Source organism: Malus sylvestris, chromosome 17 (genome assembly GCF_916048215.2).
Source record: "Malus sylvestris chromosome 17, drMalSylv7.2, whole genome shotgun sequence".
Classification (NCBI taxonomy): Eukaryota; Viridiplantae; Streptophyta; class Magnoliopsida; order Rosales; family Rosaceae; genus Malus; species Malus sylvestris.
The window spans coordinates 2367107-2389762 of NC_062276.1; the positions used below are offsets into that span (position 1 = coordinate 2367107).

The 22656-nt window shown below is 38.1% G+C and overlaps 2 protein-coding genes across 2 annotated transcripts; both read right to left on the reverse strand.

Annotated features, from left to right (window-relative positions):
• Positions 1–225: 225 nt before the first annotated feature.
• Positions 226–5937, reverse strand: LOC126610548 (DEAD-box ATP-dependent RNA helicase 14-like). Its single transcript, XM_050278645.1, has 9 exons — positions 5776–5937; positions 4859–5190; positions 4605–4751; positions 3956–4024; positions 3168–3437; positions 2224–2574; positions 1680–1957; positions 1006–1347; positions 226–865 (listed from the first exon to the last, which is right to left on the reverse strand). Exons 2-9 carry the CDS (start codon positions 5171–5173, stop codon positions 634–636), a joined length of 2004 nt encoding a protein of 667 aa, XP_050134602.1. The 5' UTR covers positions 5174–5190; positions 5776–5937; the 3' UTR covers positions 226–633.
• Positions 5938–13655: 7718 nt separating this feature from the next.
• LOC126610549 (DNA (cytosine-5)-methyltransferase DRM2-like) lies at positions 13656–18984 on the reverse strand. Its single transcript, XM_050278646.1, has 10 exons — positions 18618–18984; positions 17743–17786; positions 17213–17335; positions 16778–16877; positions 16653–16699; positions 16176–16343; positions 15825–15921; positions 15124–15215; positions 14316–15035; positions 13656–14218 (listed from the first exon to the last, which is right to left on the reverse strand). Exons 2-10 carry the CDS (start codon positions 17743–17745, stop codon positions 13781–13783), a joined length of 1788 nt encoding a protein of 595 aa, XP_050134603.1. The 5' UTR covers positions 17746–17786; positions 18618–18984; the 3' UTR covers positions 13656–13780.
• Between the last annotated feature and the right edge of the window lie 3672 nt (positions 18985–22656).

Below are 22656 nucleotides of genomic sequence, written 5' to 3' on the forward strand. Positions count from 1 at the left end.
AAGGCTACGGTATTTAAAATGAATGATCCAAATCTCTGAGAACGTAGCTCCGAACATAGAGATCCAGAAAGAATCACAAATCTTTCAGTTGAAGGTGTCAATTTATTCCCCTAAACTTGTAGGTCACCCAAAATTGAGGCAGACTACTAAAAATAGTGAGTTTTCCCCCTACATTTCCGGCCAAAATTGCTCTCAAAAGAAGTCATGTGCCAATGTGTCAAAAAGTAAACACAACAAACAATGGATTAGATGTAGATAATAATTCATCTGCATTTCGTAGAAACTACAAGTTGCTTACACTTTAAAATATTAACTAAAACAAGTACTTTCTACCGTGCTACATATTTGTGCCCTTTTTCCTACCAAAAAGGGAAAGACCAAAAATGGTGACCAGGACAGTAAACAGAGAGCAAGAGAGAGAGAGATAAAGTTCAGCAAGGGGTAACACACCAAAGCGTTTAGCCCGACCGACCACAAATTAGTCAAAACAATTGCATCCTGGTTGCTCTCGTAAAGCTTGCCCTACGTCGGTTTACAACACTGAACACACCGGCGAAACATAAAAAACAAACCCACCGGCGAGACACAAAAACAAACTACAGCGCCACAGCAGATGCCACTAGAAGTGTGAAATTACTCTGGATGTATCATTCCCTCCTCAGCTTCTTCAGCACTGCGTCTACGTGGAGGCGATGACCGCTCCCTTTCCATCATTGCTTTGTGGAAACTCCAACCACCTGCAGAGCCACCACCTGTTGGCAGAGCTTTGTCAAACCTCTCAGGACTACGGCTACGGGCTCTATATCCTGACGCCTTGACAGGGCTGGGACTGCGGCCTCTGTCATACCCATTGGATTGACCATACCTGTCACATACAAGAAAATGCATTTCCAACCATCACTTCTCACAATACTAACGTACGATGGCAATCACATTTGACATAACGAGCAAGCAGATGTAATTAAACAGCGTGATTTTAAATGAAAAAAAAAGAAGCAAATTTACCTGCCAGAGGAGGGAGTAAATCCATATCCTCCTCCCCTTCCACCATCCCTTCCACCATAACTTGAATCATTTTGCCCACGACCCCCATCACGACCACCACTGGGCCCAGAACCCCAACGTCTGAACCTGTTCATCCCACCACCACGGGAAGCCAGCTCACGAACTTCTGGGGGGACACACTGATTTGCACCTTCCAAAACTTTGATGAGATCTGATGCATACTTGGCATCCTGATCACCAAAAAATGTATAAGCCAGGCCAGTGGCGCCCGCTCTTCCAGTTCTCCCAATCCTGTGAACATAATCCTCTACTCCAGTAGGGAAGTCGTAGTTGATAACCACCCTGTTAACAAAAATTACCATTATAATCTTGGCCAGTAATTTCTTACAAATAAGAAAGATAATGCAAAAGGTACTGTTCCAAGTAATTAACCAGTTATGCAAACCCTAAAAAAAAAAAGAAAAATCTTAAATAGATAGCCAAACAAAATTTAACTACTCGTAGTTTATCTTAAAATGACCCCGACAAATACAATCCTCCTATCAAAAAGGAACACCACAAAATAATAACCTCATATTGAAAGAATGAAAGGTGATTCACCAAACCACAGAACCAAAATATAATTCAATTCTAACAGAAATAAATATGTAACAAGAAGCTGGGAAGTACAAAACCTTATGTCCTTTATGTCCAATCCTCGAGCTGCAACGTCAGTTGCTACAAGAATTGGAGTCCTCCCAGAGCGAAATTGATTCAACACATAATCCCTCTCACTCTGAGATTTGTCGCCATGAATTGCAGCAGCTCCAAACTGGCGGGTTAGATTGCGAGAAAGTTGATCGCACATCTTCTTAGTTGAACAAAAGATAATTATCTTAGACCCTGGCTCTTGGGATCGCAATATCTGCTCCAGTCGTCTGTGCTTCTCCATTGAGGTCAGTACTTCAACGTACTGTAAGACAGGATATGTTTTTTAGTTAAGCTGTATGACGATTTATATACTACATAAAACATAAACAATACAAAAGCTAATAGTTAAGTCCTCCACACTGGCTAAAGGGAACAAATATGTAAATGCTTTTTATCTTTTAAATTAAAACTCGTAATTGATCACCCTGATCACCTAGAGTGATATCCTAACAATTAAGGAAACACGCACAAGTTAAGCCAACATACTATGGACTTTAGTATGGCCAGCATTACTTGAGTTAAACATACCTGTGTGATAGACTTATTCGCAACCAGTTCATCAACATTGCCAATGTTAACCTGAACAGGTTTGACCAGTAGATCCGCTGCAATCTTCCGAACCTCCTTTGGCCAAGTTGCGGTATACATTAGGGTCTGGCGACGAGCAGGTATCTCCTTCACAATCTTCCTTATTTGTGGTTCAAACCCCATGTCCAGCATCCGGTCAGCCTCATCCAGCACTAAATAAGAAACTTGATGGAGACTGATTCTCTTCATTTCAAGAATATCATTCAAGCGGCCAGGAGTGGCAACCACAACATCTGCTCCTCGGTCAATATCTCTCAACTGTGGTCCCTTTGGAGCTCCTCCATACAAACACTGAACAAAAATAAATAAATAAAATCATTTAATCAGAGAATACAATATAAAATGGAGCTGAAAAAAATAAATAGCAAAAAAATTTCAGAGGACATTGAAGTATAATCTACTTTAAGAAAACTTCTCAAAGTTCAATATATTAGTGGAATAACATGCCTTGATGGGATTCTAAAATCAAAGAGGGGTACCAACCGAAGCCTTGGAAGGGCATCACTTAATACAGACAGAAGCATGGCCAATTTAATCCATAAAATTATTTTCCCGAAGGAATAGACCCAAAGCAAAGAAAACGATTGAACCCCTAATATAATCTGCCAAGTCAAGTTAGTTTCAGTGGCCAGGTTCAAGGGTAAGGGGTCAGTTTTAGAACTGACGCAGTTGAAAGACTAGGTCCTTAGTTAAGGGTTCAATAAGAGTCAGGCAGCGCTGGAATTTGATAACCATAAATGCAACTCTCTGAATGCACAAGCAGGAAAATATTTAACTATATAATGTATGCACACAAACAAATATGCAGCATCAAACAATACCATCCTTGAAGACATTTTTATTGTTTAACCTAAAAAACATAAAAAAGACCAGAAGTTACATACCACACAAGATATCCTTGATGACTTCCCAAACTTCACTGCCTCATCTTGAATCTGTGTTGCCAGCTCCCTAGTTGGTGATAAAACCAATACAGTTGGACCCATCTGAGGGTTATTACGGGTGCGCTTGAGATGGATGAATCCTGGAAGCAAATACCCCAAGGTCTTCCCCGAACCAGTTTTAGCAATGGCTACTATATCTCTACTTTGAAGAGCAACCGGCCAAGATTGTGCTTGAATTGGAGTTGGGGCAGAGAAACCTGCACTTTGTACCTGGAAAAAGAAAAAATTCCAGGAACCCCCATAAGCAGAGGTAATGACTTAAAGATTTGGATTTGTTTTCTTTTTGGCCTTATAGAACAGTGGAATGGCAGAAGAAGCAACACCCCCATTGCCGGCGACCAAAGCTTGCAACAGCAAGCTGGAGCAGGAGGAGGCCTCTTCTTTCATTCGGGCCAAGTGGTAGACTGAATCACCAACAGCAGGCCCAGCCACAAACTTGGGTGATTTGGAAAGCCCTTCCCAAAAATTGGTCCACGCAAAAGGGCACTCCAAATTAAATGCAAGCCCCCACAAAGAGGGCAGCACAGCGTACGACATTAGCTCCGCCCAGGAGCAAATATCGCACCTGCGACAAAAAGTACAGATGGCAAAAGAATTAACATGAGTCTGAAACTCAACATGGACCTCTAGCAATCATGTAACTTTGCACACAACACTCGGGTTACTTACACTTAATGGCCACCAGTATTATTCAAATGAAACACAAAAGCAGAAGCATAATTCAATACCTCTCTAAGAATCTCAGATGGGAAGCCAGTAGATTCAAATGAAGTGAATGGTGGAGGCACATTATCACCCTAGCAAAAGAGGTAAATCAAATGACTCTGTGAGCAGACCAAAAGTTGATATCAGGAAGCCACAGAACAGATCATTTTCAGGACAAACATAAGAAACATTTAAAAAATCATAACAGCTACTAGATAACAAAATCACGAATTCACATTAGTAGCTAACTAGCTATACAATTTAATAATAACAGTAATAATAATAATGCTTAATGATAACAATGATAAGACGAGAGAGAGAGAGAGAGAGAGAGAGAGGTAATGACATGACTCCATTGAAGACTCCTAGTACAATCAGCTGATCACATATGAGAAACATCTCTCACAGTGCAAGACCAGTACATTTTGCACCATACAACAATACACACATACATATTATGCACAACTATAAATGATCAGGCTAACCCAACCAATCCCAATGCAAAGGCATGCAGGCAGAAAATATAGAGATTTAAAACCACAGATCCTATGGAGAAAAGATAGATGGTAAAAGTACAAAACAGAATGACTAAGTACCACATACAAACAAGAAAGAAAAACCAATATAAACACTATGATATAACGTCTGTATAAGAAATTTCTTAACACTCACAACAACTGATATTTCATGGCGGAGACTATAAGCCTCAGCAGACAAACCACTTCCAGTGTCTGATCCATTTCCTTTCACAGAAGATCCTCCATGTGAACTTAGTGTCCCACTTGGGGTATTATGAGAAACTGTTGCACTTCTTGCAGTCTAATTCACAAACAACAACGCCATATCAGTTCCCATACAAAAACGTTTAGCAAGCAGGTTGCAGGGAGCTGCAACTGTATAAGAAGTCACCCAAGTAGCAAGCTTACCTGCTGAGTTCTTGATCCTGTGTCAAATTTCGAGCCACCATTGCTGCCTCTGCTATACCTATCATCTCCCTCATCAGGACGACGTTGCCCTTGTGAAGATTGTTGAACATGAACCGAGGAGCTTATAGACTGTGCAGAAGAGGGCTTTGATGGAGGAGCTGAGCTCGTTGGCCTATCATATTGGGTAACGTTGGTCTCCGGGTTCCAGAAGTAAAGATACCCAGTTTTACCATCAACCAGACCTCTCCATGGTTTGGGGAGAGTTGGGTCCTCCGGAGCATATCGAGGACCAGCAGCAGTTGCAGTGGCAGCCATGGGAAGAGAGCACTACACTATAACATTAAAAAAAAAACAAAAAACAAAGGAGAAAATGCACATATAAGTAACAAATTGAGATAAATATACACCAATCGATGAATATGTCAAAGCAAATCACATGCATTATGCCGAACGTATGTCAAAAAACATGCAAAACAAACGCTAGAAGATATAAAATTAAAGCCCAAAATTTTGAACAAAAAAATAAAATCCCAAATTTATGAGAATTTCTTAGTTACACGAAGCAGAAAATCTGCACCAAATGGAAAAGTGAGAAGATATTACATTACGGATTTTACACCGACCAAGTGTCAAATAAGCTTATCTCTGTTTGGTTCCCGAGAAAATTACAAAACGGAACGAAAACAAAGTCAAGCATCTATTATTCTAAAAAATAAAGCAAAGCATGCAATAAAATCTCAGCTTTCTCTCCCTATCATTTTCTCGAGAATCGACGAGAAAATCGGACATGCAAAAACCCTAGAACCCACTCAATCGAATCGTGCATTTGATTTGACCTAACGGAAAAATGCAAGCGTACGGCTCTGAGAGATCTAAGCGACGGGGAGAAATAGGGTTAGGGACGGAGAGAATCGGACCTGACGGCGTTGTTTGGGAGAGCGGAGGGAACGAGAAAAGCTCCGATGAGATCTGATGGAGAAACCCCCTTTGGCTGTGCGAAAGTGAAAAACCTACGCTTCCGAAGGGTGCGAAGCGTAGAGAGAGGAGAGAGAGTCAAGGGGACGACCCAATATATATAAAGGTAGAGGGGGGGAAAGAAGTTTAATTGGGTTGTAAATGATACTTTTAAAATGACTGAATAATTTTAGTATAAACGTAATCTAATTTTGGAAAAGTCAGAAAGCACTTCAATTGCTGTTAAAATTTAGAAATATTTTTTTTCAAAAGAATTTTCAGTCGTTTTAAACACTTCTAAACAAGTCCAAATATATTTGGGTTTTGGTGCATTTGTTTTTTATTGTTGTTTTAATTTTTCTTTTGGTAGAATTTAGTGGGTTACTATTTTTGAAAGGATTCTTGTTTTTTTTCAATTTATATCCCCCTTAATAAAATATCAGGTTGAGGCAATTCGAACGGTTTGGAAGTTCAACCCGACCCTAATTCAACTTTCTCTATTCGGATTATAGTTGGTTCAAATTCATTTGATTTCGGGTTCAATCAGATTAGGTCGGTTCAAGTTAAAAGATCAACCCATGAGTTAAATCTACAAAAAATTGTGAATTTATCACACAAATGAAACAAGTACAAACTCAAATTGAACTGCTAGGGTATTTCAAATCAACTGAAGCATCTAGTGTCACATCCCTGCCTAGGTTCCACCACTTCCCAGGCCCACTCCACCGTCGTAGCACAATATTGTCCGTTTTGGGCTCCGACCACGCCCTCACGGTTTTGTTTCTGGGAACTTACGAGCAACTTTCCAATGGGTCACCCATCATGGGAGTGACCTGGCCACCTTCTCGCTTAACTTCGGAGTTCCTACGGAACCCAAAGCCAGTGAGCTCCCAAAAGGCCTCGTACTAGGTATGGATGAAAATATATATTTAAGGATCACTCCATTGGCGATGTGGGATGTTACATCTAGAGTATTTCGAATCAACTGAAGAAATGAATTAAGGACATTAGATAATTTGCTAGATGAAAACCGAGTTACATTTGCTAGAAGGGAAATTTTATTTGAACTCATGTAACATTTTTCTACACCCAACTTACTCTCTTCACCCATATTGTTTTTTATTAAAGAATTAATCTCTCTTTAAACCCAAATTTATTGCTTAAACTACCATCTCAAACTCAAATCAAAATGTTAAGTTATCTTTACACACATATCCTTTATAAAATAACATTTGTAATTGAATTTATTTTTTTTCAAAAAAAAAAAAAAAAAAAGAGGCATCTTTGCCCCACCTCCTTTTCCCACTAGCATTTCTATGGCTACTTTTTTTCTTTCTACTACAAAACCCAGACATTTGCCTTTTTTTTTCTTTCTACTAATGTGCTTAAGCAACAAATCAAACAATTCATCCTCTTATATTTATCAACAAGTAAGGAAGTTTATAATCTAAGAACATTAGTAAGAAGTTTCTCCTTGAAATTTCCCAATTACGAGCCATAGATATTTGATAACATGGAAAACACTAGGATTTAAAAAACCAAAAAGCCCATGCAATTAAAAGAAACCAATTATCAACTTTTCCAATAGTAAGTAGTTAAACTTGCTTGTATTGGTTCGAGAATTACAAGAAGATTGTTGTAGTTAGTTCCCTTTTTCACATTACTAATTTTTCCACCGTGAGTTCTAAACTTAAAACATAAGAGCAACTCCACCCTTGGAGCCCTCCCCCCTGGCAATCCACTATTGAATCCACCCTATTGAACAGTGACTGCCTTTAATGAATAGTAACTGCCATTAATGAACAGTAATTACCTTTTGCATCTCCACCCTTGGAGCCTTCCCCACTGACAATAGGTAATAAAATATTAGTTTTTTTTGTTTGTTTAAATAATACAAAATAAAAAAAAACATGGAAATGGGGCTGCAGGCCCTCGGGCTGACACAAAAAAAAATAAAAAAATGCCTGGCCCTCGGGCTGCAGGCCTGTCAATTCCCCACTCCCTTGTGCTCGGGCTCCCACCCTCACTCGGGCTCTCCAAGGCTGGAGGGTTGTCCACCGGGCCTCGGGCCCTTTCCTGGTGCCTGTCCCCCAAGCAATCCACAATGGTGGACTTGCTCTAATAGAAAATAAACTAAAGAAAATGAAATTTCAATATATCTATCAAAACATTTATAATCATCTTCAAGAGCTAGAATATCATTAGTGGCTACATTCTCTAGTCCTCCAAGTTGCTTAAATTGACACACTCCTGGTATTTGAGTACAAATTTTTCACTCTAATATCACTGCCCATTTGACTCTTTTTGTGCCACATGGTAGAAATTTGTGGCATAGGGTGACATTCAGACAAATGTACCTACAACAAACAAAGTTATCAATCAATTTAGAGTTATCAAATAAGATAAAAAAAAATACATACGTAAAAAGAAAAAAACATATCTTATTCTTGGATAAAATGATGATCTTCACCTAGATACCTAATAGCAACCTCACGTAGGTCAGTATCACTTGATTGAAATGAAAACTCCAGAGAGTATGGAAGAAACATAATGCATTGTGCTATGCTCAAGTGTATCAAAACCACATCGTAACATGTAGCAATAATATGCCCCATATATGGCATGGTCAACCAACTATACTCTGGTGCAAAACCATCTTCAAAATAATTAAGTGCTCGCTCAATCTCCGGATACATGTCGTTCCCTACAAAACACTTATGAAAAAGAGAGAGCATTTAACGTAGTTGATGTAGTAAATCTCTTCATACCTTACGCCATTCATTATCAATTCCCAATGCCACATATATGACTCTATATCCACAGTTTCCATCAGGATTAACATCAGTTTGACTAATAAGGGAATTCTTCTCTATAAATCCATGTCGTCAAGGGATCAATAAATTCAGGAGGTGTATAAATCTAGTATGACATAAAGTAAAGGGAAATGTTATTGACACTCCAAAAATCTCATTCTATACTCATCACAATTGTATTTTTCTTTCCAAATATAGAAAGTTTGGAGTGTAGAATGAGATTTTTGAAGTGCCAATAACAATTCCCAAAGTAAATAATGAAAAAAATCAATGTTAGTTTATTCAAAGTAATGAAAGGAAAAGCTTGATTGTTTTTCAAGAGATGTGGAAATTTTTACCTACCTTAAATTGTTTTCGTTATGAGTATATATTAGTCTCTGGTGTTTGAATGTCACAACTCAGTTGATCAAGGACAACCTCGGCATTCACGATTGGTGATGTGGCAGCAGGATTCATCTTTTGTTTCTTTTTTTATAGGGCAGTGACATTCTCTTTTCGTTTCTTTTTTTATGGTGCAATGACATTCTCCTTTTGCTTCTTTTTTCTTTGTGAGATAGTGATAACATTCGCCATTGTACTAGTAACTGGTGTTTGACAATCAAATCTAGATTGGGCAAGTTAGTCCTTTGTAATCTCAAATGCTGACGGGAGACGCCAAGTAAAATTGTTGACTTTGCATGGTTGCCCTTTTGTTTTAATCTTTTCTTTTGGAGCATTAAGTGAAGTCGTACCTGGGTTCATTAGCTCTTCAATTTTCATCTTGAGCTCCAGTTTCTTATCATCATTTTGGTCTTCATACCACATATTAAATCTTTCTACCGGTGAGTTTTCCAGATGAACTAGTTGTTCACTATTATTTGGCACATTGATAAAATCTAATTTTCTCCAACGCGGATGAAGAGTGTCAAGTGGGATCGGCTTACCAAACCTTCTATATTATGCAATCTCATGTGCACACGTCAATTGATGAGTTTGGCAAATGGTACAACCATAAGATATGACAGTCACCCTTTCTTTTTCCAACTTGTTATTAAAAAGATATACAGTATAATTTAAGTCACCTTGAAATACAACGTAGTTTAAAAGGCTAAATAATAATAATGTAAATGCAAGGCAAACCCAAACTACCTTTTGGACTCGCATACAATTAAGTTCAAAGCATGGATAGAAACAAAACCTACTAGTCGTTGTAACTCAGGTTTCTTGAATTTTTGTTGAACAAAACATCAACTTTTTTTCAAAAGATGTTTTAACCTCTGTATGATGCAACTTCAACAAGGAGTGTATGTGTACCCACAATGTCTCATAGTTAAGTTGACTGGAGCGAAGTTGTCGCTTCAACTTTCCATGTGCACTTTCTGCCATGTTTACAACAATATGTGAATAATCATAAATTATATATAGAATTTAAAAAGTAAGGAGAAATATACTTGTTTGAGGTTGTAGTACCAAGATACATTTTGTGCATCTCTGTATTTGATAGAGACCAAGATATTTTTGGGCCTCATCAAACTCTTAGACAGGTCCACCAACAATTCATTATCCTCTTTAGAAACTCAACTTGCAAAAGAATGTCCTTCAAGATACTCTAAAGCAGGATGATTATGCACCCCGCATACTACCTTCAATGTCCAATTGTCCTCATCGCCAATATTCACACATTTCAACAAGAATGGACATCCACATTTTTTCGTACTAGAACTAATAGATTTATTTATTTTTTATTTATTTATTTTTATTTTTTGTGATCAATCTCATCTGACCTTAGACCATATGCCACAACACACTTGTATGGCGAATATGTACCGTTTATTTCACAAGCAAGTGTTAGTCGAGGGCGACTCACAATCTTACCTTCACCTCCTAAATCAGACAGTTTAATAATAATCACCATATTATTCAGCTTTCCTTGTTCATGAACCCATCTAATCAACGCATCTTTTCCTTTGAATATCTACACGTAACACCTATCTATTTAAAAGTAAAATTTTAAAATTAACTAATACGTCAATGAAATTGTAAATAAATGATTCCCTCATGAGTTGTAAATTGATCGGTATAATCCACTGCACATTCTTATCCAACCTCATTGTTTCGATTAGAGGAATCATCAAATTCTTGTTGCTAAAAAAATAAATGACAAAATTGTACTAATAAGTGGCCATGAATGACAAAGTTAAAAAAGTATTTAAACACATAAGCTCTAAGCTTGAATTATCTAATCATAGTGAGGATGGAGTTTTCATATATCTACTCAAAAAATATAAATTTTCATCAATAGAAGTAACATGTTGAAAGTATAGAAGCACTCAGCTAGGATTATTGGAAAATTTGCATTCTTTTACTAGAACATAATTTGTAGTAAGGGCTGATCTCACCACATGTCAGGTTTAAATCGATTAAAAATATGGTGTGTTAATGTGTTAAGATCCTAGCAATTATGCAAGTCTGCACTAAAAGGCCTATTAGTTATAAATAAAGTGATAGGTGGCACTATAGGAAATAGTTATATTGATGCCAAATGGTGTTTTGGGGGTGTAGACAGACACTGGCAGAGAAAAACAACAAAAAGGAATTACATGTCAGACATCGAAATCCAAAGTGTTTTGGGGTGCAAACAGATACCGGAACCCAAAGTGTTGCAAAAAGTTTTGGGGCACTGACAAATGGTACAAGTCCTTTTGGGGTGCAGACAAATACCGGAATCCAAAGTTTGCAGAAAGTTTAACAAACCATGCGGGATTGATGAAAAAAATTGAAACCCAAATACTGATCTTCTAAACTTTAAAAAAAATTAAAATCAAACGAACAAAATGGGAATTGTTATTGACGCTTTAAAAATCTCATTTGAGACTCCAAACTTTCTATAATTAGAAAGAAAAATGCACTTGTGAGAAGTGTAGAATAAGATTTTTGGAGTGTTAATAACAGTTCCCAACAAAATATTCATAAATTGAGTCATACCTTAGTTAGAGGATTCAAAACTTTAAAATCACCATCCATGAATAAAAAAGCTTGTTTTTCACTACAAGACCTATTAGGGTGCGTTTGTTGCATTGGACTATCTCGGACTAGACTAGCTTCGAGGAGTAAGCTGGATTGGCTTGGCTTGGACTAAGCTGGATAATAATTATGAAGCATTTGGTGCAACGCCGACTAAGAAGCAGGACAATAAAAATGTTCATTTTATGTATTATTAAATTATTATTTTGTAGTTATTTCGATATCTAAACACCTAATTAATTCTAAAAAATATTGTTTGACCATTTATTAATGAGTAAACTGTCGATTTGCCCCCTGAACTATCACCCAACTTTCAATTTCTCCCCTTAACTTTTTAATTGGAAAATTAAGGACTTAAACTAATTTTTTTTGGCCAATTTCCCCCCTACAGTTAGTTTTTCATAGATTTCATCCAAATTAACGTTAACTCTTATCATGTGCAAACCACGTAACTCTCATTTGTGGACAAAAGTGTCATTTCACTAGACCTTTAGATACAAAAGCTATAGAATCACACATATTTGCATAGGTTTATATTTTAGAAATCTAAGGTTTTCAATTATTTTAAAGAATGAAGCGACCGAACTACCCACACATGTTGTGCATATGCTTCCATTTAACAAAAATTTGGATGGAATGAATGAAAAATTGACAGCAGGGGGCAAATCGGCCAAAAAAATTAGTTTAAGTCCTTAATTTTCCAATTAAAAAGTTCAGGGGGGAAATCGAAAGTTAGGTGATAGTTCAGGGGGCAAATCGGCAGTATACTCTTTATTAATTTACTTTTGTCCTTAGAAAAACTAAAAAGTAAGTAAAACTAAATAAATTAACATCAGTCATTAGCCCTTCTTCCTCGCAGAGAGATACAAAATCATGTCCATCAAGCAAGATCATTGTTTCTTTCTCAAAGCCGTTCTTCTTATTCGGGAAGCAAAACCCATGAAAATATTTGATTACTATGGAACAAATGGGAGAGAACCTAGAAATTAATCAAACCCAAAGTCATAAATTCAATTGAACAACATGAATAACCCAACCAAACCCATAAAATTTCTTGCCATAGAACACAAGATAAAACGTTTTCGTCACTTTGCAGTATTTGATCGATGGGTTTTAGAGTCAGTAACGAGACAGAAAAAAAGGAGATGGCTGATGGGTTTTAGATCTGGGGTGTAAGTGACTCTCAGTCTGACCTGGTTCTGCAGGAGATCATAAAGGAGTCAGCGGCAGAAGGCTACATCGAACGTTGCTCTATGCGAAAGCATGAAGTTGTAAGTGAGGATAGTCCTAGCTAATACCAAGGGTTCACTCCGTATTAGCTAACGCAACTTAGTGAAGCATTTAGTTGGCACGAGTTGAACTTAGCGTCATTTATGCTAGTCTCGTCTTACACCAAACATGGGATTGCTGTCCTAGCTAAGCCAGTCCCCACTAAGGAGGCCTAACAAACAGGGTCTTAGGATTTTAACTAAAATGAACGTAGATAAACAAAAAGTGATGGTAGGGTTAATAAATTTGAGTTTTATTATTATTTTTATTTTGTACTTAATAGTATGCAATAGGATAAAATAGACAATTAACAATTTAAATTTAGTTAGATGTAAAAAGAGGTTACATGGGTTCAAATAAAATTTCTCTTACTAGAATTCACTGTACAGATAAATGAAACGGGCTGGGCCATGATGGGCTCCGGCCAGCCACCCAATGATTTGGGCCGGGCAGTTTCAGGCCCAACTTTAAACTTCTATCGGACTTGTACCAGTCTAGCCCAGTAAAATAGAATGAGGCGAATGAACTCTAACTGAGACCTCACCTATTTTTATTTTCTTTATTTTCTTCGTAAGGGGACCAACTCGTGGCTTTGCCACGACAGTCCACTCTTTCGGAGACCGACAAGACTTATAAAGGCATTTCAGCCTCTCTCTGGCCACCATTGTGTGATTCACCAGTGCAAGAAAACGAACCCAGAACGTGCTATGTGAAATACGAGTCTGGAATTCGTCCCCAACCACTGAGCCACATTGTGATGGTTACTAAAACCTCTTTTATACACATTCGAAACTCCAATTACAAGTGTTTGTTCCCCATGAAAAAGGTCAAAACTTTTGCACAGGGCTAACCATGAAATCAAGTAGCTTTACAGAGAATTGAATCAATTGTTTCTTCCCCCCATCATGTTCTTCACCAAGTCCAATATTCGGAAAAAGTCATAAAAAAGGGCCGACTCCTTACCCTCCAGTCCATCACGATGATGTCGATTGCTGCCTGCTAGATTGTTGCACGGGCTCCCACCAATCACCAGATCAAATCCGCCAAACTCGCTCATGTACTGCTCAAGGTGATCACCATTCAGTTGCTGCACATCATCAACGTGCTGCAACCTCCCTCTCTGGTTGGTTTGCTCCCACCAACTGCTCACAACGTTTCTGTTCACTTCTGAGATCTCTACAGAGATAACATTCTTCAGAGGGACACCAAGCCGGTGAAGGGCTACTTCTGCCCCTCCAATGCCAGTAAAGAGGGAGAGGACGTTGATGCCATTGGGATACATATCCTTGAGCACAGACAGATGATATGCCACAGTGTCAACCTGCAACAGGTTCAAATTATTAAGTAAAATGCTAATGAACCTTATGAAACTTTGAGAGAGATTAAAATGTTAATGAAACGTAGACAGAATTCATTACCTGGAAGGAATTCCCAAGTGACTTGTACCTGTCAGTCCGGCTTATTCCCCTTGTGTGGTTTTTTGGGAACCCCAAAAGCATCTCCACTTCATCAGGCTCAAGTGGGGCGACCTTATTTCTCCCTACCCACACCAGATTCCACTTGCGGCATTCGTCAAGGACATACTTCTGGACTCTCTCTGGTGGTTCCCCATCAAATTGCTCAATAGCCTTCCTGATCCTCTCAGTCAACTTAGCACTTGCAATACATGTTTGCAAGCAGTTTAGCTTTTCCCGATTGTCCCAAGAAGGCCACCATTTCCTTGTCAAGGGAAATGCCTTGGCTATGGTGTCTGGGGGCTGTGGCATGAGAGGAAACCTATTCTGGATGGGGAGGTTGTGGACATAACCTCTCTTCCTTGCAGCAGCAGAAAAGTACTTTGAGTCCACAAACTCCGGCTGCACATCATACAGGAAGCGGGAGATGGTGGTCCAAACCCCTTTAGGAGCTAGTGCGACATTCTCATAATAGAAGTATGGAGGCCCTACAGCTGCCTCTGGGAGAGTCCTATGTGTCAGCACATATGGATCAGTTGGGGTGCCAAACCCAACCATTGGATTTGGGAGATGAACCGTCTCATCATCATCCCCTTGGTTTCCACAAAGCCGCATCTGCCTCTTCTTCTTCTTTAGGATCTCATACTCGAGAAGTTTCCTCTTCTTGTATGAATGTGATCCAGGCTGTAAAAGTAAAACAACAATCACAATCTATGAAACTGATTTTGTTAAAAAACCGCAAAAGGTTAGTATAATATATATCAGCAAATACCTTCTCTTCAATCGGAAGAAGGGCATCTTCCGCCCGTGCCATTTGAGCAGCACATATAAAATCAGTCAACTCAACAACAGTGGAGTCTGTACCTGAAATGTTTGAAGGGAGAAATAGGGCTAAGGAAGGAGAAAGAGGCAATCAAAATACTAGAACTGAAAAGGAGACTTCAGAAAGGATGGCATAACAAACTGGCTTAACTAGCAGAAAGTGGTTTACCCAGAATCCCAACAGAGCATACAGCTATGAAGGATGTTTCTTTGGCCCCCAAATCATATATAAAACATATTCTAGTCAACATTATCCAAAAAATTCTCATGACTAGGCATTTGGTTCAGCGCTGAAATTATCCAAAAATAAATAAACAGCATTTTACAGGATATCAACTTAATCATCCAAATCAAAGCAAAAGTAACTAAATGGGTTGGCATGCATTTGTGGGCACATGACTGTGATCCCGGCTGCCCACAAGGGAAGCAAAAAAATTTCCAACATGAAGGTGAAATGTTACACTATATGAATGCACTTTTATTTATTTTTCTGAGAGTCTAAAGTTATACCAAAAGCAGCATTTTCCAGGATTTCAACATAATCATCCAAAAAGAACCAAAGCAAAAGTAACTAACTGGAGATGTGGACAGGAAAATGCTAACAGCAACATAAAATCAACATTATGCATGTAGATAAAACTAAGCTTATACCACATCTTTCGATTGCTATTGAGGCCTCCTCCATTGTGTACCCCATATTGACCAAGGACCGTATCTTCCCTTTCTCCGATGTAGGATTTATGATTTCCTGCACAATAGGTAAATGAAATTTCTATGAGATACACACGTGTGAAATGTGTTTGACTCTTTGTCATGAACTCACTATCCTGTGTACATTGGCATTAGCACACAAAATAGTGCGAGACGCATTTTTAATGATGTTGGAAAACGATGTAATATTTTTGTCATTTGAAGGATTGGGGAAACACAGAAAATACAAAACTTGGCAAAAAGGGAAAAACCAATATAACATACAACTTATTAGCAAGGCCAATGAACTACCTCGGTATCAGAACAGCTATCCAAGTCTGAAAAATCATCCAGAAAGCTCTCATCGTAATCATCAAGAGAGAAGTCATCGGAATCAGCTTCCTGCGGTTCTACTTCCTGTGGTTCTACTTCCTGGAGCGTTTCTACTTCCTGCTTTTCTTCAGGAGAACTCTCAAGAGCCTGCAAAAATATTATCAAGAAAACTCTCAGGCAGGAAGAAATGTTCTTATTTCTTAAGATATGTGACCCATTCATCTTGATAATTTCTTATAGGATCATATTTGATTTTGATTTAACAGAACTCACTTACTACTAGTCAAGATAATACAACAAATAAGGAATCCAGTCTTATAGCCATATTCGGCAAACAATAATGTAAATCCTTTTGTGCATGGGCTAGTATTAAGTGAGTTCCGTTATACCAAACTTGCAAACCCAAATTATCCATATTGCGAAAAATAAGTATCCAAAGCAGAATTCTTGACTCACCGAATAAGTGAGGAGGGTTTCCAGAATTGAATCTGTATTTTCTTCTCCTGGATATTCCATCAGAGCAGTAATTGAACCATTCGTATGAAAACGTTTACTGAAATGAAATGATACAATGCTCTTACCATGTTCCTGAATTGCTTTGACAACCATCTTTTCAGAAAATCCCATCGCCACAAAGTGATCAAGAACTTTGGTATTGGAGGGACCGGCCGATGAGCTCGACTTCAAGAAGAAAGACGAATTGCAAGTTAATTATGTAACATATATTATATATCCCATTTAAATAATCATCAGTTATCCATAAATGTTTGCAAACTCATCGAAAGGGATAAAAGTATGAAGAAGTAGATTCAGAAATTTTCAATGGAGAAATGTCTAAATACCACTAAGAGACATTAGGTGCAGTTAATTTCATAAACAAGAGGGAAGTATTTCGTCTATGCCCCAGATGACATTATGAGTGTACAGATTGTTTTAACCATCTCAAAAAACATTACAACAACAACAACAACAACAACATCAAAAAATCATTTCAGAACTAATGCAAAAATGTTTACCTCCCCAGATCTCACAATAGCTTCTCCACCAACTGTCAAACTTGAAGAAGTAGACAACGTAAAGTTCTCAATTTCCAGCTCATCATCAGTATTCCAGTCAAAATCATTACTGTCTTCACCATCCTGCATAAGTTTATATCATATACGTAAACAATTAAAAGAAGTAAAAGGGACTGTTTTTACATAAAGAAGAAAGGACAACGTTAGTCAACTAAGGGCCACTCAAACACTACAACCATAGTTCACCAACAATACAACTCTAAACCAGCTAAGTCCAGAGCATAACAACTAGAGCAAAAAACCAAAAATCAGCTGCCTAATTTCCACATTTAGCAATAAGGAGAATCTTTAGATCCAAACGAAAACAGAGCCCACAGCAGCATCCAGAATGTCAACAAATTGTTTCGAAAAAAAAAGGGGTCAGTCAAGCCCAACAATTGAGTAAATCAGAAGTGAAGAGTGACTAAAGATTAGCAAAGGACTAAATGAAATGAATGAATGAATAAAAAACTTAGTAAAAAAACAAATACCATTTCACCGTAAGCTTTGTTTGCCCCACGCAGCGGTTTCCAACCTGTCCAAGTAATACACAGAAAGAATAAGTGCAAAAACAACTGCAAATTTTGATTATAAAAGTAAACAAATATAGTAATTACCCAGTTTCTATAAGAGGCTTTATAGTAGACAACTGAGATTGCATACTCATGACTATTATTTAGCGTGTCCAGCTAGAATTGGGGTCGACTGGTACTTGACACCATACAGCAAGAACACAACATAACTCGACTAACATCATACTGTTAACAATGCCCTTTTTCAAAATAAATTCAAGAATCCCGAATAGTGCAGCATAAATTTCGAAGCGTAGAGCATCCGTTAGGCTACAACTTAAAAATATCCCTCTGCATGCTAACACATTCAGATTTTTCTTGCATTCTTTACGCAATCAACGGCCAAACCTGTTGGATTTCAATTGGACCAACCCCATCTGCCTCCCCAACCCCCCAATACTTCCTAATTCCAGTATTTGAAAGACAACATAACATCCACAAAACCACAAAGCATCCATCTTTCTACAATACCAAACACAATATAAAACCCCAACTGTTTCCTGAGAATTGAGGCAAAATGCAGAAGGAAATCTCAACACTTTTTCTTACCCTCAAATAATTGAAAGAAAAGAAAATCTAAAACCACTGTTCAATATCCCTTCATGTCCTACTTTTCTCGGCAACCAAACAGTGGATTTCATCTGTGGCATAAAGAAAATTCCCAATCTTTCACATAAACACAAAATAAAAACCCTAATCAACAACAAAAACAACAACACCAGTAACTAATTACCCACAATTCAAAATTGCGATTAAAAACAAAACAGAAGCAGCCTCGGTCAAAGAAAAATCACCTCCCCAGGAGGGGCCTCACTGATCCCGAAGCTCCCCTCGTTAATACCGGCAATGCGCTTCGCCTCCGTCAAAACCTCCCCTTGCGGCCTTGTACGGCGCATGCGAAGGGAGCTCCGCCGCTGAAAAAAAGACCCGGGCGGCAGAATTTCGCAGGGAAACGAGAAGAGCTCGGTGGAGAGAAATCTAGAGAGAGAAAGCCTCTGAATCTAGAGAGAGAGAGAGAGAGAACTGTTGCAGGTCAATTCAAAGAATTGCGTAGACAGTCTCTGGACATATTCGCAACGCGAACCAGAGCGCTGAGGAAGGAAGACGGTCCTCCAGCTCCCGGTGCGCGCTTGGAATCACGCACAACGACACGCCGTTGTGTGAAATTCTTTCAAATACTCGCTCACTTAATACTATTACTTATTTATTTATTTATTTTTTAATAAAATTTCTAAATTAATCCACAAATCCTCTCACAAAATTGGTTTTTGAAGCTTCTGGCGTTATGATTTGGGGTGTGAATAGCGTTTCTCTTTTTATTTAATTAAATGTTATATGTTAATTGGAAGCAGCAAAAGTGGGGTCCATTTCTTGGAATCCTGCTTTTGCTTTTGGTTGGGTGGGGGAATAAGTGTGGTGGGACAAGCAAGTATGTTAATTTCATACTCTCGAGAGTATGAAATTAAGATTCTTGTTGCTTCCTAGTGAAAAGTGACATAAGCTAAAGATGAGAGAAATAAATACTTTTTATCATGACAATTCATATCTGAATGCTCATTTCAATCACTTTTTATCTTTTTACTTGTAACTTATACAATTATGTGACGAGAGAAACAGACACGTCTATTTTTTCAACACATGGGACCTAATCTTTCCGCGTCAGGAGATTTAACATTTCACTTCTTACTTTTTACAGCTTTTTACACATGACACGTAATAAATTTCACTTTAACATGCAATTTATCAAGAAATTACAAGAATCACTACAGGTGACTCATGGTTAGAGATGAATTTCAAGTCTGTATTTTACACACCACTTCTTGAATTCGATTCTTAACGCTCTTGAATCACACGATGGTGGGGAAAGAAATGTCCATGTATGTAGCTTAACAACAAAAATAATATATTCGTGGTGTAACATTCACAACTACAAATAATTGTTCCTAAATTCATGTAGAAAGAACTTTGCAATTTCCTTTTTCTTTTATACAAGGATATATTTTAATATTTGTATTAGTTGGATTTTAAAATTGCCCACTTAATTATTTATTTTCCTCTCAAACATGTTGTCGTAGGTATTTTTGTGGATCTTTTATTCCAAACGTCAGAAGTAAATAAAACCAGCATCATGGCTAGCAATGGTCATGGCGACGGTGGGTGGCCGGCATCTTAGCGAACCATAGTGGCAGATGGTGGTGCCAACGTAGGCTTTAGCCGCGATCAAATCACACAGCTGCCATAGGTGATCCAATCACTCATCAGAGTCTTAGTAGATTAACGTGCCGGATCAGCCAGAAGTACAGTGTTTTTCACTAGTACGAAGGAGCAAATTACATTAATGGTACAGTTGCTACACAAATATTTGTCTCGGCCAGGCTTATCTAGATACCTACAAAGGCACATTGCTTTCGGGCATGCTCCGGCACCAGTCTGGAGTCTGGACAAAAGCTCAAGAGTTGCTCCTTTCAGCTCTGCATACGCAATCATCATTCCAATAACGATATATCCATCAGCACCACATAAAGATTTGAGGGAAAATGGCTACTTACAGCAGTGAATCTTATTGCTTTAGGAGAGCACGCGCTTGTGGAATTAATATCTGCATGCAAGGAAGATAATAAGAACGAAAATAACACGCAAAATCATTGCAGAAGAACAATTCTCAGCAAGGAAGCTAGAAACTCACTTTCTGACAAGGGTGAGCCTTGATTTGTGGGAATTTGAATTCTGTATATAATTCGGGTTCATCGTTTGATTTCCTCACGATAAATGTTAATCCAGTTCAGGTTGCATAAGCTGACTGATCAAGATTTTTGAGTTGATCACTTGATGGATACGTACTTTCCACCGCGCAGAAGTCACAAGAACATTACCTTAACAATCTCAACAAGCTGATCATCACCACTTTCACCTGGGAAGAGAGCGTTGGGGATCACCTAAAACAAAGAGGAACAAAACAATCAAATGTGAATTCATCTTCTGCTGAAAACGAAAAAATTGGCAGAACTTTTTATACCAGTTGAGCTAGAACACAACCCACAGACCATATGTCAATAGCAGTAGTATATTCTTACCGGTAATACAATTAAGCATAAAAGAGGTCGTACCCAGTGCATAAGGCTCCCGCTTTACGCAGAGTCTGGGAGAGGTGAATGTCGGCTAACCTTACCCCCATTTTATGGAGAGGCTGCTCCCAAGTCTCGAACCCGAGACCTACCACTCATGGACGAAGACACTTGTCATCGCACCAAGTGCGACCTCTTAATTAAGCATAAAAGAGGTAAGAAAAAAAAAAGGTATAAAATAATAGATATTCGAGTACAAATTAATTAAGAGATTCCGCGGCTTAATGTTTATGGTATGTTTCAATCATCTACAATCACATCATATGGTTTGCAAAAATTGGTATAAAAAGTTAGAGCTCCCTAGTATGGTTTGATTGCGGACATCCAATGAGTGTTGGAAAACTAAGCATCTAGGTGTCCAGACTTGTCGTTCGTAATCACAATGGGTTCCATAAGAATTTATTGCTTTGAAGGTATTTAATCGTTGTTCCGGACTTAAATTTAGGGTTCTTTATTGGGATTCTTGAAACTCGAGAATAAACCGTAATGCCTACCAATATATTTATAATAAAAAACAACTATTTTTTTTTCTTTGGTTAGTATAATAAAGACTTTAGTTTGTCTACTATAAGGTAACGTTTGGTACGCAGACGGGACAGAACGGGACGAGACGAGACGGAACAGAACATAACGGAACAGATGATGTAAATATTGAAAAAGATAAGGAGAAACTTTGTCATAAAATGTTATAAATTTGTGTTCCACGGATGTGGAACGGGTCGTTCAAAGGGAAAGAGGTGGAACAAAAAATCAGCCAAATTTCGTCTCATGGGACAACCCGTTCCATAGTTTTTAAGCGCACCAAACGTGGGACGGAACGGCTCGTCCCGTTCCGTCCCGTCCCGTCCCACGTATCAAACGGTACCTAAAGTAATTAAACTTTTAATTTTGTGTGCTAGTAGGATACACGTGGTATGAGGTTAAGTAAAAAGGATGAAATGAAAAAATAAGTGAGAAAGTTGCTAACATTCTTTAATAAATTATTGGATGCAAAGAGTGAATCACGGCACCCTTCTAGTTCTAGTTGCATATGTAAGTAGTGAAATCCTACCTTAATATAAATAATTTTTATTTTTATATATGTGATCGTACGAGTGACTTGGTCCATCGTTCGACCTCAATAGTTTCTCATTTGTTATATCAATTTCAAAACAATTTAAAAGGTAGTCTGAGGTTTCACCTACCTTACGGGCCTTATACATGCTTCTTCAAGCCTACTAATTCCCTGTCCAATTAGCCCAATCGCATATAAAGCCCAAACGCCACACCTTCATTTTTATCAGTTTTTCTCACCTATGCACTTGGGGCGTGTGCACGGGGCTGCTCACGACTTGGAAAGTGATTCGGACGACGGAGATGATGATATTATACTCGTGTTAACCACGTTCATATTTAATAGATATTTTTTATATATTTTTTGGTGTAGTTAATACGTTGTCGATGTTATTAATATGACGTGTACATTTGATAAACATAAAGCAATACAATGTGGTTGTTAAGATGATGTTGATATTTAATTGCAAAAAAGTCATCCCCGTCGGAAAATGATCCTCTCTGGATCCCTTCCTCCTAATCCGCAAAGTTTGGAAATCCTGACCGTTGATATTTAATTAAATGGCTAAAGTTATTATAACTTTTAAAAAAGCTCATGTTTGTAATCGTTGGATCAAATTTCAACGGTCCAGATCTCCGAACTTGATGGATTAGG

Excerpts from the sequence above, each read along its gene's own strand:
- LOC126610549 (XM_050278646.1), bottom strand. Across the intron at positions 16,700-16,777 it reads CAAAGCAATTCAGGAACATG|GAGAAGAAAATACAGATTCA; the intron begins GTAAGAGCATTG and ends TGGAATATCCAG. Across the intron at positions 14,219-14,315 it reads CACTTGGGAATTCCTTCCAG|GTTGACACTGTGGCATATCA; the intron begins GTAATGAATTCT and ends AACCTGTTGCAG.
- LOC126610548 (XM_050278645.1), bottom strand. The coding sequence starts at position 5,173 with ATGGCTGCCACTGCAACTGCTGCTGGTCCTCGATATGCTCCGGAGGAC. Across the intron at positions 1,958-2,223 it reads CGAATAAGTCTATCACACAG|TACGTTGAAGTACTGACCTC; the intron begins GTATGTTTAACT and ends CCTGTCTTACAG. Across the intron at positions 1,348-1,679 it reads TTGGACATAAAGGACATAAG|GGTGGTTATCAACTACGACT; the intron begins GTTTTGTACTTC and ends TTTTGTTAACAG.